Source organism: Anser anser (assembly GCF_964211835.1).
Source record: "Anser anser genome assembly, chromosome: 5".
NCBI lineage: Eukaryota > Metazoa > Chordata > Aves > Anseriformes > Anatidae > Anser > Anser anser.
Window position 1 is genome coordinate 51209199 of NC_139725.1, and position 15913 is coordinate 51225111.

At 38.9% G+C, this 15913-nt stretch overlaps 1 protein-coding gene across 4 annotated transcripts in view; it reads left to right on the forward strand.

Moving 5' to 3' along the window:
• The first annotated feature begins 2390 nt into the window (after positions 1 to 2390).
• PPP4R4 (protein phosphatase 4 regulatory subunit 4) overlaps positions 2391 to 15913 on the forward strand; it is a 78543-nt gene continuing 65020 nt past the window's right edge. For 2 of the 4 annotated variants that reach the window (XM_083836675.1, XM_083836676.1), the window contains exons 1-2: positions 2391 to 3827; positions 4318 to 4391. In XM_083836675.1, coding sequence (XP_083692801.1) covers positions 3720 to 3827; positions 4318 to 4391 — 182 coding nt within the window. In that variant the 5' untranslated portion in view covers positions 2391 to 3719. Of the gene's footprint in view, positions 3828 to 4317; positions 4392 to 4502; positions 4554 to 15913 lie in introns of those variants that run through there. The other 2 variants (XM_083836674.1, XM_083836677.1) reach the window with 2 other exon arrangements.

Genomic DNA, 15913 nt, shown 5'->3' on the forward strand with positions numbered 1-15913 from the left:
TTGAACTGTAGAAATAAATATAATATAATACAATACAATACAATATAATATAATATAATATAATATAAAATAAAATAAATAAAACCATTCCCATCAGAAGTTGTTCATTTGGACATGTTGGCAACAGTTGATACAGCTCTGGCTGTCTCTTGGTGGTAGTGAACAGATTGAATCAAATTTCTGCACACTCAGTTTAGGGGTTGAGTCCTGAACAGAACTGTGATTATGCAGTGCCTAATTTACATAGTGTACTGCATGAAAGGGCATTTATTATTACTTTTAATATTAAATTAACAGGAAAAAGGGGAAATGACAGAATGAAACATTTAATTTAATTTTGACCTTTAAGGAAAGTCTTCATTTTGAAAGGAAATATTCAGCTAAAAAATAGTCTAAATTAAAAATATGTTAAAAAAAGCCAAGAAAATGGGAAAAAGTGCTTTGTCCCATTTTTTTTTTCTTTTACAAAATAATCTAAATATATTCTACTGATTTTTTTTTCCTCCTTTATTGATTTGGCCCTTGCATATGGAAATACTAGCTTTTAATGTGGAGTACATACACTTTGTCTGAAAGCATTTCTTGGCATGTCCTTCTATATCCTCCAAACCAGTTCTTTCAAATTTCAGCTGACATGGGCATTGCAATGCATGTTGAGACCTCCTGAATTTTTGAATTTTGGGAATAATTTACTTACAGGTTAATTCTTCGGGAACATGTGACAGATAAAGTAAAGAATTGCAACTTTTTCAAGGCAGTTTCCAGAATGTCGACACCCAGCTGCTGGGCAGCAAAGGAGAACTGCACATGTATGAAACATGGTAAATCCATACACCCAAGGGTCTGTGGATTCAGCCAGCGTACTGGAGGAATAGCCACGTCCTCCCTACTATCTTGTCTTTGGTTTTAGTCATCATCCATATTGCACGTACAGTTTATTGCGGTAGAACACATAAATAACACTATTTCTCTTCCTTCAGTTAGGTATGCATGCCATTGTCCCGGGTGCTCTGCAATTTTCTCCGTCAATGAAGGATTATTTAAAATCAACCCTGTTTTGACTTCACAGGCTTACACAGCTCCTCTGTTAAAATGGAGGTCCCAATTCACTCTGGATTTCACAAAAGCAGTATGAAATAGCACTTCATACTATTACAATAGCTCTGACAAGGTTGAGAATGAAGCTGGAAGTAAAGCTTTATTTGCGAGAGCAGTGGAAAAGGGAGGAGCTGAAAGCAGCAGCAGTGGAAGTGAAATCATGCGTGACTTTCATCACAGATGAGAATGAAAGACCATTTGGGAAGAATATGCCTGCAGCTTTACTACTGGGGGGATTAACATATATATGTAATTTTGGAACAAAATATGAAAGCCTTTTTTTTTTTTTTTTTTCCTATCTAACAAATTTGTGGGTCAAAAGGAGATAAGTATGTTGAATAGTGGCAAGTTAATTCCTTCTGTGATGTTCATTCTGGTCTGGTATTTAATTAACAGAAATCTCATCTTTATTCTGCTTTTCACATTTTCAGGATGTTACAAACATATCTACTATAAACATATTTCACATATCTATTGATTTTAAAATTGACAGGAGTTACGCATGTGTAATGTTGCCTGGACTGAGTTATAAGCACAGCTTTTTAAAGACATTAAGGGACTTGTTCGCACCTTTATAAAAAAGCCTTTTCTTTTGTGGCTTACAAAAATTATATAATGTATAATATGAAAAAACATCCTAATCATAAAGCTAAACTCAACATGCCTCAGTCTTTAAAACTGCCTTTTGAAATACCTGACTTGAAAACTGCAGTGAGCTCCTAATTCAAGGAACATGAAAGAAAATGTCTTTGCTCTCGGAAGACCTTTAAGATTCATGAGAATTATTTGCAAGGTGAAATAATTACAAACTGGCTGTGAACAAACTTGTGAAAGGATTTTTCTGACTAAGATTAGGATTTGAAGATGTTTTCGTAATACTTTACCATTGGATGTCTTGGTTGTCGGAACTCTGAATTTGAGAACATTTTATTAAGCTCTCTTTTTTTTTTTTTTTTTAATTTCTGCCTAGTTAGTTAATGACTTTGAGAGGACATTGGTAGCTATCAATTTCCAGTCTGGTAACTTTCCCTACTTAAAAGGATTATGCAAAAGAGATTTTCAAAATAGTGTTTTTGGTTGTACACATTGGCTATTCACAATGTCTTGAAAACACTGACGGTTTCAGTTTTCAGTTACATAACAATTAATTATTTAATTTTTTTATGTACTTTGGTTCAGATTTTTCTCTTGGCAATTTTGATGTACGTTTGAAATAACGGAGATGCTTTAATTCTTTACTGTTTTAGTGGCTTAACTGAGCACAGGTCTTGGCCTATCCAATACACAGAGAAATAACGCATAATGTTTATTTATTTATTTTTTTTGCTAAATAAAAGCTGAGATACCAATCATAAAAGTCAATCAAATTCTTGGCAATGGGCTACATAATATTGTCTAATCCTTACAATTTCTGTAGTTATCTTTACCAACAAAACTTGTTGGGTCACGGGTGCTTTTCAAAGCAGCAGTGAAATATTACGAAGTCCTCAGATAAGCTCTTGTAAAGTATCTACAGTTGTTTGTTTGTTATGAACGTGGTTGTTTGGTTGTTTCCTTTGCAGTAATTGCAAAGGCCACTGTCTCAAAGCCCGGAGAACTCCCTGGCTAGGTGAGCGCCAGGTGCGGTTGTGTTTGTTGATTCTCGCCCTGCATGCTTTCTGCTTTGGTAGCCCACCTCCAAAGACGTTGTCACATTAAGTTCTTCAGAAAGGTAGTGTTTCCATGCTTATTTGTCCATCCTTCAGGGGTGAAAGTGGCATACCTTTATTTTCAAACACTCTCCCTTGTACCCCCAATGCACCCTGTGAGGCAGTCCTAAGGCTCCCAAGTCGTAACTGCATGCCTCAGGAAGAGCTCCTGTACCAGGGCTGAGGAAAAGGACCGCAAAGATGAGGAATAAGAAGTTATGAAGAGTGGAAACGATGTCTTTGTTGCAGGTTCACAGTTCCCTGATAAGTATGTCAAAGGTTTCTTTTTATCTTCCTCCTTTAAATGAAATTAATTTGAAAGCATTCACTGGGGGAGGAATCTGCTTAGGGCATTTCACATTAAATGCTGAATTTTTACAGATTTACTCCCGTGTCATTCTCCTTCCGAGCACTGTGGAGGCGAGGCACGGCCGAGCACACCTGGCCGGGGGCGGGCGGTGTGAGGGGGGCTCCCGGCCCACGGCCGCGGCGGGGGAGGCCGCGGTGGCGGCGGGGACCCCCCGGGGAGGGGACGGGGGACGGGGACAAGAACAAGCCCCCGGTGTCTGAGCGCTGAGGGGGCCGGGGCTGCCATCGAGCTACGCCCCCTCCTCGCGTTCAGATATTGCCGCGCTCGGCAGCAGTTTTGCCCCGCGGAGGCCGCTGTAGCGCCGCGTTGCCCCGGCGACCGGCTCGGCGGGGCTGTCCCGGCCCGGTGCCGGCCCGGCCGGGGAAAGTTTCCCGTCGGGGGCCGGGCCCGGCGGGGCACCGGGCGCTGCCGCAGTGTGCGCGCTGAGGCCGGGCTCCGGGCGGGCGGCGGCGGCGGGCGCGGCGCGGCCGCTCCTCGGGGGCGTTGCGCGGTGCCGGCCCTTCCTCCGCCAGCCTCCGGGGGAGCGGCGCCTCGCCAGAGGCTCTAGGTGGTGCGTGCACCCGATGGTCTTCTTCTCCAGGATGGATTTTAGCCAGGGCAATCTGTTTGGATACATAGAAGACCTGCAGGAGCTAACTATTATAGAGAGGCCGGTCCGCAGGAGTCTGAAGGTATCTGCTCCGACGGGGAACGGTGCTTTACGAGCCGCGTGAAATTGTCTCTGCTGTGCCCGGCTACCTGACCGGGCGGGCTGCTTGCCCGGCACCCGGGTGTTAAAGCCTGCTTTCCTTCCTCCTGGAATAAACAGTCTTGAGTCCCATACAGCAGGGACTTAATATTTTCGGAATAAGCCTGTTAAGCTGCAAAAAAAAATAGACTAACTTAAGTCTTTAGATTAATTTACATACGACTTGTTTATACTTTCCTTTCAGTGATTAATTGCGGTAGTGCCTGGCATGGAGCTGTACTTCCATTACCTCCCAGCTTTTCCCGGTGAACCATTTATTTGACTCAGTTTGAAGCTGGAGATTTCAAGGATTAAATTTAAATTACTCTTGGAGCTGTCCCTGGATGTGGGGAGGAAGGGGTTGCTTTAAGAAGATTAAAATGAGGAAATAGTAAGGCATTGTAAACTCATAATCTCTATTTCACGCTTGACAGACACCAGAAGAAATAGAAAGACTGACAGTTGATGAAGAACTCAATGATATTGAAAGGGCTGTTTACCTACTCAGGTATTTCCTAAAATGTTACTGTCAAACATTACTGACCTTCATGGTTATGTATAGCTTTTTTTTTTTTTCTTGTGTATTTACTCCTCGCTCCTTTTATTTTCTGTCTTGCAGTAGTAGTTTTTACTTTCCTCTACGCTGATTGTATAAACAAGATAAAAATAGGTACTGTAGTTTTTTTCTCTCTCTTTTTTTTTTTATATTGCATAAATAGGCTGCCTGTGTAGATGTACCAACGTTTCTGAGTTTCTAATATGGCCCTCACCAACACTGACTAGTACTTCATCTTCTTTTCCCCTGCAGCTGATTTTGCAAGATACCCTGAGTGTTAACATCAATGATGCCAATCGTTCGATGCCTTCGTATTTGCTCTAAGGCATGAGCAGTTACCACACACTGGTAGCAGAGCTATTTGAGCATACTGTATAAATCTGGGCTTTCTGAGGAGAATACAAAACTGATCTCTCAAGTTGTCTTTAGGAAATACTGTGGAAGATACTATATTAATGCTTCCCTGTGTTCTGGTTTTTCATTTTACCTCCTCCTTGTTCTTTAAAATATTTATCTGCAGTTACTGGAATAACTTAAACATTGATAGTTAAAATACAGATCTCTTTCAACTATTGTGTAAGTCATCATTGAGAGTACAAGTATTCTGAAGGATTTTGATTTGCATATTCATTTTTAAACAATACCTAGTAATTGGAGAAACAGCTGCAGATTCCTCACAGTTTGCTTATTCTGCTATTTTAAGTGCTCTTCTAGTCTATTACTGTCCTCAGTGTTTAGAGTACGTATTCCCAGTGCCTTAATTTTCCCTTCTTGGGGTCTGTGCAATTATTTTTAGTTCAGTGTTTTTTTGTCCACTAGTACTACTCTTGAAAAAAATATATATTTTTAATGCCAAACCTTATTAAATACTGGATTTAAAAACTTTTGTTTTGCAAGTGGTACTTGTAATCAAAGTAGTCTGTTGACTCTAGGGAAATTCAGAGGAAACAGTTCGCATGTGGTGCATATCATTGGAAAGATGCACATCAATTTCATTTTTTTACCTCACAGCAGGAAGCATGGTTGACTTCCCCCTAGCCCCGTGGCAGCAAATTTCTTTGTTCTTTCTGCTCTTTTCTCAATTAAAGATCATGTTTCTAGCAATATATCATTACTGGATCGTTGCCTTGTTAAAGGGTAAAAGGTTCTACTTCATGTCTTTCATCTTACTAATTGCTTTTCAACCTGGCCTTGAACTTCTCTTGACATCTTCATCTGCTTTCTCTCTACTTGAACAGCTGTTCTGGAGACATAATATTAATTTCCTTGTGCTGAAGTTTTCATTTTTGCCTCTGCATAGTCTTCTGTTGCTGAAAGGTAGCTTCTTCTCTGCTTGGTAAGCTTTTTGTAAGGCAATCACTTGCTGTGATTGTCCAGGTATGTTAATACACTAATCCAGTGGAAGCTTTTGCTTTATATTGCCTTTCCCCCATCAAGTAGGGCATAAGCAGAGTTGAAAAGCTGCCTGTAACATGAGTAGTATCCTTTATGTAATGCACAAAGGTATATATTTTTGGCTTGTCTGGTATTTTTTTCATCTATTATAATACAATATCTCTGCCTGTTCCTGTTTGACAGTAATGACAGTCAGGTCTTTTCATGCCTCATTTTATCACACAGATGCATTATTTGCCTTCGTTCAGGTTGTCCCTTATGTGGGACTCTCCTTGATGTTATCCATAAAGCCACTGCCGTTTCTGAAAATCCCCCTGGAAAACTGCCTTTAGTGAGATTGAAATGAATTGTTAATGATTTATGTGTTGTGCTCCATTTGGAGAGGATGCCAAATCCATATACTTAACAAAACTCCAAAACAAATAAACAAAAATACCCTGCAAAAACAATAATAAAGTAAATCTATTACCTTCGGTATCTACAAGTAGTATTGAAATATTTAATGTTGTGGCACATTCATATTTATGTTGTCACTTATTTATATAACTCTGATCTGCGAGCTGGAGACGTTTAATTTACTGAGGGGGATATCTTTAAAGCAGTGTTTCTTGTACAGCACAGTGGAGCTGAATAATACTGAGTGAAGCCTTTGTATGATACAGCAAAGCTAATGCTTAGTAATTAATTTCTGTGAAAGTCCAAAAAGAGTCCTCATGTTGTAATGGCTCTCATTCTAAACAGGAAAAAAAACAACAGCCACTTTCTGTACACTTACTAGCCTCTTTTCCCCCCAAAACCCACTCCCAGCCTTTCTTTCCCACCCTTAAACTTGGATGCCCTGGGCTGCTTGTACGCAGAGCTGTTTTATGTTTAGTAGAATCCCCACCCCCCGTTACATATCTGCTTCTGAAGCCTTACAATAGTAGTCTGAAAATAGATGTGTTGACATCCTAGTTGGAGAGAACAGCACAGCCTTTTACTCTCTGAGGTTTTTAGTACCTGAATAACGTGTGTTTGTGGTTTTTTGACTGATTCTTGCTCTACAGCGTATGTGAGGAGATGCTCGTTTCACAGCTCTCATATCAGTTTCAGCAGTTTGTTCTTTTTGTCTCTTCTGTTACTTCTCATTTGACAGTGGTACTATAGATTGCTCCTTGGTTTGGCTCATCGTGTAGCTACAGAAACAGTTGTGCAAGCAAAAGGAACGGGTTCAGTAGCTCTCTTGGTGGCCAGAGTCACTTCAATATGACCTAAGCATGGGTGAACTGCAGCTCCAGACTGTTGTTGCTGAGAGTACTCAATTTTAATTAGGTAACATTCTGCAGTGAGACTGATCAAGTTCTAACTTACTAAGAATGTCACTCGTTGTAATCTCCATTAACCTTAATTCTGGTTGAGGAACTGGACTTCTTTAGACCAGGCTGTCAGATGTCTATGAACTTACCATTGAAATCAAATGGATTTGAGTGCCTATAGAGGGAGAGGCATCTAAATGTCTAGGAACTAGGTTTTAGCGCTTTAGCCTGAATGCTTGGTGTTCTGCTGGGTTACGCCAGAGTTGTATTCTGAATGAGTTTTCGATGTTGCTCCCCCTACAGAAGAGCCAAGAGGGCAGAACAGCCATGTTTATCTCATCCATGTCAGCGTCAAGACTGATGGCTTATCATAGAAAAACATCAGCAGATTAAGACAAGCTGCTAGACTTTGCACTGAAGCCAACTGAATGCTGTGCATTGCGCTGACTCTTCAAGGCATTGTGACCTGTGCCAGGAGAGTGACAATAAGCGGCTCAGGGACATCAATTTTTATTTGTGCTATGAACCTTTGCCTGTAGCTTCCATGATTGCTGATGTTTAATGGCAGCACTTACTCTCAGTTGTCTTACTGTAACTTACGCTTTTAGGGCATAAAGCCAATAGCTAAGTATGCATTGTTTGTCTGATGTCAATTTGGTTTGGATTCAGGGATATTTACTAGCGTGCACGCTGTATAGTGGTTTGTTTTCTGAAGGCTTTTTGATAGCTTTCCCTAGGGGGTTTTGCATTGTTGTGTGTATTGTATTATTTTGTTTTCAGCTACTTTTTGTTTATTTGTGCCTGCTTAGTGTTAAAGCTTACAGGCCTTGACATTTCTGTCATACTCAAAATAACAGGGTAATAATGAGTTATCAAGGTGGAAGACTGAATTATTCACCCTCTTGGGAACATACTGTACTTTGGTTTTGGAGGAAATCTATCTCCCAGTTCAGAAAACAATACAGTCCCCCTCCAAAACCTTTAGCACAGTTTTTGACAATACAATAGATACTCTGTCTAGATTGGAAAGAATTCAATGCTTATAAACCTAGTACTTTTCTATTTAAAAAAAAAAAGTTGTACTTTATCATAGCCATCTTTGGTTAGCTAGAGTATTCTTAAATTCTAAATGTCTCTTTACACTTTATATTTTGTTAACTGTGAGCATCAAAACAACTAACTAGTACTTTAGAGTTTTTTTTATTTTTTTTTCCTTTAGTTTGTAGTCTTCATGGTATTAGTTTGAGATTTTTATTTGCTCTGTAGGGGCAAGCAACTCAGCTTTTGAATTAAATGAAAACTTTCCTTTAAATATAACTCTAGGAGTTAGTTCTCAAATATAAACATTGTTTAATATAAAAGATTATACAGCTTCTGAATTTATGGTCCTGTTGCCTAGATAGTGTACTGAAGGATCCAACTGTCACATTAAGCGTGTTGGAAAATAATTCTTCCAACTATACCTGCAAGCTGTATTCTTCAGTCTTTATTGAATTATGCTCAGGGTAATAATGTCTTGTTTTTAATTACAATCTATATTATATAGAAATTTCACTCTTGATTCACTTAGTTGGATGGATAAATTAATTGCATGACCTTGACTCTGTTATGCAAATTAATTCATGTATATGTAGTAGATATTTTTGCTTCCTTAAAGTGAAAAGTGTACATATATTCTTTTGAAACAATGTTAAGTCACATGCTTTTATTAAAACTTATATTTGTGCAAATACGTCTGTTGATCACACTTGCTGATTTGAAACTACAGCTAAAGAAGCAGCTGGAAATGTACACAGTATACCTTAGTAAGGTGTTCAGAGAAACCTCAAAAACAAACAAACAAACAAAAACAAAAGAGGAAAATCTGTTTCATTTTTCTTGTATCTTTCAGGCCACAGTCAATGCAGGAAGATGTCATTGCCAGTTATCTCCCTGTTCTAGCCCTTGTGTTCTCCCTCACAAGACCACTGGGGAATTTTCCTGAGCTAAACCATGAAAGTAATGGTTAGGTTTAAAACAGATCACTTCAGTCATCCAGTACTTTGTGCAACAGAAAAAAAGACTCAAGAGAAGTGGGTAGCAGAATGGGAGTAATGCTCTGGAGCAGATGAAATGGCTGTCAGACTTACCAGTAGATTTCATTAGTTTATGGTATTAATGAAGGTGAGGTTTCCTGGTATAGTTTCATGGTGAAGTTAAGTTGGATGAAGCTCTTGCTGTATCAGAAAGAGTGGTTCTTCTTTCCTTTCCTTGTGCAACTGCATGTTTGTGATGCTTTTTGTGTGCCAGCTCTCCTGCAACTGCAACCGTGCAGTCTCAATCCAATTAGGGAACTGACAGTAATTTTAGCATTTCCAGGTACTCCCTTCCAATAAAATGTGCAACTGCACAACTCCTAAATGCTAGTATAAGTGGGAGCACGAGTGGAGAGGGGGTCACACCTGGTAGATCATTCTCCCATCAATAGCAGAACAGATTTAGATCAGGTGACACTAATCTTGAGTCTATGCTCTGAGTCTTTGAAGTTAAGTACCAAGTGAAATGGTTGGAGAGTGTAAGGTATCAGCTATGGTGTATTTAATGAGCCCTTTGACATTAAATGGACTTCTAGAAGTCTGTGTGAGAGCTGTGATATGTCAGGGCAGTGGTAGCTCTTCCTTATTGCATTGACGACCTCTACTTTGGAGGTGTTAATTAAATTTGTTTCAGATCATCTTCAGGTGTGAGATAATAATGAGAAACTAGGTAGCTGTGTGGTTGCCCTTTTTCATAGTTGAAACAGTTGAAAGAACTGTGTTGTTTTTTTTTTTAATATCTAAAACCTGTTCTATTGTCTTCAGAGAACCTTGTCATGCTCTCCTAGAAAAGATCTACATAGGAATATCCAGCTAAGTATTTACAATTTTTTTTGTCTTTTCTACATGATAAATCCTGTACAGGGATAGCATGTTGCCCAGCAGGAGACTGAGTTTGTTTTCCTTTTGTTTAGATGAACACTGTCACTTAATAAATAACTTCTTAACAGCTGCACAGCTCATTTTGAGATGGCACATAATTAATGTGCAAGTACAATAATTCTCCTTTGTATCACCTTCCTTAGAAAGCTCCAACTGTTCATAACAACATTGTGTACTTGTAAGGAGCTTTTATCCTCATGGTTGCTCAATATTACTAATTTGTTTTTGTATCCTTTGCCTGATTTGGCACCAGATAATAGCATTGTGCTAGTTTTTTCAGGACCTGAAGGTGCATCCAGTGGAAACTTCAAGAGGTGGCAAAATGTAGTGTTAGAATACACAACGTACAGACCCCTCAAAGAGTAGGTCATTTATGGTAAGTCTGAGAACACTGTCACAAGATGGTGCCCCGTAGTATAGTGACTGCCGTCTGCCAGTGACTCCTTCTGTTGTCTTGAGGGCTACTTGACTCTAGGTGTTGGGAGCCCTTCACACATCATGACGTGATGGTTTCATGGCCCTGCACTCTGACTCAAATTCAGTTTCTGCTGACAGGTAGAAGCAGCAGAGAATAGTAGTCCAGCTACTCTTCCCCCAAAACCTGTCGTAGACACTTGAGTTTTAAGAGAGTCAGGATAGTAGCATACACTGTTAGTGACAGGGATTTGACAGATGCTTGTCATTTGTGTGAGTACTTTAAGACTCTTCTGCATAGTGATTCTTAGTGCTGATACACCACTTCACATGTTTTTGCATTCAGAGCTCTTTGACATACTCCCAGTTTTCCACAAACCAAGGCAGGTAACACTCCATTGTGTCTTGGTTCACGTTTTCACACTCCGTAAAGGTGAGGTTGTTTTAATGAGGTGAAAATCAGATTATAATTTAAGGACTTCAGGAACTAGGACTGCAAGCTTGGGTCTGTGTCTATGCCTGAGTTGATGTGCTATGACAGGAATGATTTGGAATGTGACAAGAAATCATTCTGTCAAGACAAAATTAATCCTTGTTGTCTGGGGTATACTTGTAGAACAGTTTTATTTAGCTAATTTTAGGATAACTTTAGCAATGTTTTTGCCTTTGTTCCACCAGGCGGTGGTCTAAATGCCAACACGGTGGTAAGGTTATACACTGTGGTAAGGTTGTATTGACAGTCAAACTTCAGTCTGAAGCTTTGTGTTATACAGGAGAAACCAGAATTACTTCATCACTTAAGCAGAGACTTTTATACCGGGGTAAGCACGATGGGAATGTAGATGGTTCTTGAGATGAAGAAATTCAAGGAGATCTCATCTCCTTTGTTCATTTAGAAGTTTTAGTACTTTGGAAAGGGACATCTTATTTAATCTTCCAGAGGCAGCTTTTTGTATAAGAAAAGTTTTCTTTAGGTCTTGAAGATGAACTGAAAAGGAAAATGGAAGCAGTTTCTACAGTGAGGATGTCTAATGGCAAAGTCTGAAAAAAACCCAACATATTAAGGCTGAAGAACCAACACATATAACAATTATACACAATTATAGGATTATATGCCGTAAAAAGAAAGTAGCTTCAGATTCTGAAACCAAATAGCTCTGGGTTCGAAGACTGATGCTGTAAGTGGTATCTATAGCCAAAGACAGAGGTATAGCCTCAGGGAAAGGTTTTTAAAGTTAGGCTAGCGATTCAAAAGTAGCAAGAATCTTTTCATTTGAACATGGTGGTGATATGGTTTGAAAATTAATAGCGTTGGCATCCTTAGGCTTCGATTTCCCTTCCCCTGTATAATTACTGTCCTAGATCAGTCTGTGCGGAGGTCTGACCAGTCTGAACAATAACATTAGCCTTTGCAGTCTGTGGATATAAGAGTTCCCTAAATCCTGTGCTTCAAGCTGTTAAAACTAATTTTACATGGCTATCACAGTCACTGCAGTTTTTGATGTCGCTACTCTTTCCATGAATAACCTTGCTGGACTCATGGAGGCACTTCTTGAAAAGCTAGTCTTTCCCACCAAATGCGAACTCCCTATAGCTATCAGATGAACGCCACTGTCTATGGAAAAAAATGGCTTTCTGCTTTATGAGTCATAATAAACCAGAATGGAAAAAAAAAGACAAAAGACTTGGAAACTTCTCCTAGATCACTTAGATACATCTGTCTGAGGCAAACCTTAGTGCCTCTGGCTGAGAGTTCTATACAAGCAGGGAAAGGTACCAGATATTTCATATTCACATTATTATTTTAATGGACTGTTGATGATGCAGTTTTTTTATTTAAATTCTATACTTTCAGTTTCTTTTGCATTGAACTCAATGTTTCTGCTTGTTTCTTTTTGCAAAGAATTGCCCTAGGAGGGGTTAATGTTGAGGAATAAAAGCATGAGACTCTGGATATAATCGCCTGTATCTTGATAGCAGATGTTCCGGGAGCAGGTTTCTTTATTCCACGTTGTCGCATGGCTGTGGGTTCTGCGTATGTGTACTACTCCAATGTGCAGATTAGCTGAGTCACTCCTAGTCAGCCGTGTCAATTCACAGCAGGGCTGAGTGCAATTGCTGTGCTTTCTTGAACTTGTTAACTGCTGTTGAAAATATCTTGCCCATCTACCCTGTATGTACTAATGGATTTTTAGATACCTACCACTTTCTCTCTCCATAGAATGTGTTAGGAATATTTCTTAGTCACTGTATAATTTCAAAATCACACACTCTTTGCGTAGAGAAACATGCTGCAGTGTGATTTCAGTCCCAGTGTATCTCTGTAATGTCTGCTTTACTGTTCTTCCACTGTTCTTAAGTTTACTATAGCATAACAAATTTGGATTGAGGCTGTGTGGCAGCAGGGATAAATTAACTGATATGAATGCAGTTACATCATTCTAAGTGTGTATGAATCCAAGCTGAGGGCATTAACCAGGGGTATGGCTGTTGTTGACTGTTTACTTAGAGTAGCTAGGAAAGTATCTGTAGCACTTTAGACATGTTTTTTGTAAGTTTATATAAACAAAGGTGCCCAGCATCAATGAGTCAAAATAATGTGTAATGAAGAAAGACTGCAGCCTCAAAGAGCGTAATCTTACATTCTTGCTAATGTGGAGGAAAGTAATTTATCCATCCTTCTTGTCCTCATCCATTTTCCAGTAATTGTCTAGTTTGAGAATTCTTCTGGCTTTGCAAGTGGATCAATACAGTTTTACCTATGGCAATTTTCTGTAGATTTTTAAGGTTAAATCTTCCACTTAAACAAAATACATAGTTTTGTTTTTCAGTGGATTTTAAATCAGAATGATGCAATTTGTTTTTATTTTTTTTGAACATCAATGTACTCTAACTTTGAATTAAATTGGAAAAGTTGCCACAGGGTTTTCCGTGAAAGTCCAGGGGCACAGGAAGGGTACAAGAAGAAATTCCTGGAGCATTTTTTTTTTCTTTTTTCCTCAGGACAGTTTTATGTACAGATTTGTCAGTTATGTCCCAAATAAAAAGACTTGAGTCCACACTTCTTGAAGTAAAAACAGTGAGTTAATTTGGGCAGGTATCAGTTAGCTTCTACCATCAATACCTGCTTCACCCCGCCAGCACCCCCAGGCAAGTGTTGGTGAACAATGAAGAAAACAGTTAAACACTGGAACAGTTTACGCTCAGATTAAAGAGCAGCTCTTCAAAGTTGCCTGTGTAGCTCCAGCTTGATTCTCTTTACCAGCTGGAGAAGAGCAGGAAGTTGGATTCAAGCTGGGTCGAAGCACTGGTAACTCCACTTGTATAAGCAGAGCTCTGCAGTAGGAGTGTTGTTGCACTCAGCAATACCATTATGTTCTGCTTGCGAGGTTAGGTCTGCAAAATGGGGTCTACTCTTTGCTTGTAATGCATGGAAAGTGCAGCTGACCAGCTTGTAGCATGACTTTCTGAAGCAGTATGTGCCCTTCTCCTGGAATTGCTTGGTAATGTCTATGGTTCAGTTTCCTTGCATGTCAAATGGGGATGAAACTAGCCAAAGACATTGACAACCTTAATGCTTCAGTGTTTTTAAATTAAGCTAGGCAAGAGGCCGTAAATACATACTTTAAAAATGCTAACCATGTTTTCCCTGTGAATATGAATTGATTGTATTGTCTCTGACAGAATAAGCATATGTAGAAGAGAAATGTGAAGGCTTCTGCTTTAATATGCATGTTTACATGGTAATATTACTTACATTATTGTGCAGGCCTGAAGATAAAAATGCTGGCTTTGAAGGGAGAAACAGAAAAGATGCCATTTTCACTGCTGAAATTGTAACAGAGCTTTCTGAGGAGGAGGATTTATGTCCATATTAAATAGCAAAACATGAGTCATTGCCTCATTGCTGTTTGCACCAAAATGCTTCTGTTACAAACAGTTAATCTCCCTTAAGTAATTTCATTTAAAAGCTCAGGATTAGAGTACCTATTTTTCTACCATTTTGGGAGCAAGACACGTAGAATACATTTTTCAGGTCAAGATATATTTCTACTCTTGCCTTTTAAAATTGCAAAATACTAAATCAATGGAAATCAGAGTGATGACTACAAATTAACCTACTTCTTTAGTACAGGGTTTAGCCCAAGAGTATGTCTATTTCCTCTTCCTTTTAATCACCATGTAAGGCCAACTGCAGGTGCATTTTAAGGGTTGCTTGTATATTCTGAACCTTGTGTGCCTGTTGTATTATATGCAAATAAAATACTTGCACTATGACTTTGTTCTAAACGGTTAGGTGCATACTGGTATGGAAAAATCAGCTAGTAAGAGTAGATAAATCTACTTTCACTTTGATCACTTGAACTGTCCCGCCTATTTTTAAGCAATGTTAGAGAGTACTTAGATCAATAAAATTGATAACAAAATCTTTGAATCTTATTTATTGCTAATTCTGAAGACTTTAAGTACTTACTTTTCTAGTACTTCATCCTACTTTCTGAATAAATGAGGATGTCTTTTAGTGAAGGACACAAATACTTAGTATTTTTATGTTTTGTTGCTCCCACTTTTTGAGTCCAACATGCAGAAAACTGATTATTCCCCCACAATGCTATTATTTCCCTTTCAAGTGCGTACATCTTATTTTTCCTTTTCTTTGCCATCATCCCTATGATTGAAAGCTTGCCTTAAACTCATTGTCTCCAGGAGACTACGTACAGAATACCAGTTGAGATGGCCTTTGTGACACCAATAAAGACTGTGTGGGTCCTGTGGTACAGCAGTTTTGAGTTTTGAACACACTGAAATTACACTGAAATTCTAAGGCCTGTGTGCAGTTTTTAAAGTTAAATTCCACCTGTGGATATCCATCTGCAAGGATGCCATATCAGATACCTAATCAAAGTATTATTCATGGAAGAATAATACATTGCTATAACATCCCACAACGGGTTTCGACTAAGGGTTTATTGACCTATACCTTTGAGTGATCTGTTAGTACTGTTTCTGGTAATAAAAAAAAAAGGGGGGGGGGGGGGGGAACAAGAACAAACCGAAAGAAAAAAAACAGTATTGTATCAGTAGTTGCCTTTTACTGTAACTTTTTTGTTTTTCCATGTTACTTTTATTTCCATCGAAGGATATTGATACTAAGATAGTAAATAGACAATCCAAGTATTCTGGTGGTTAAAACTGATACCCTGTGAAGGAGCTATGCAACTGAGCAAATCTGAGATGCATTCAAAAGAAAGAGAGATTCTTTTCTTCCAGAAATGATTCTGAACTAATTTTAGTAAATGTGGGTGGAATTACTGGAAAATGCTTTATTTATTCTTTCCATTGCAGAATGTCAAACTCTTTTTGGGATAATTGTACCATTAGAAATAATTTAAAATATGAGTATGTGAGGGGA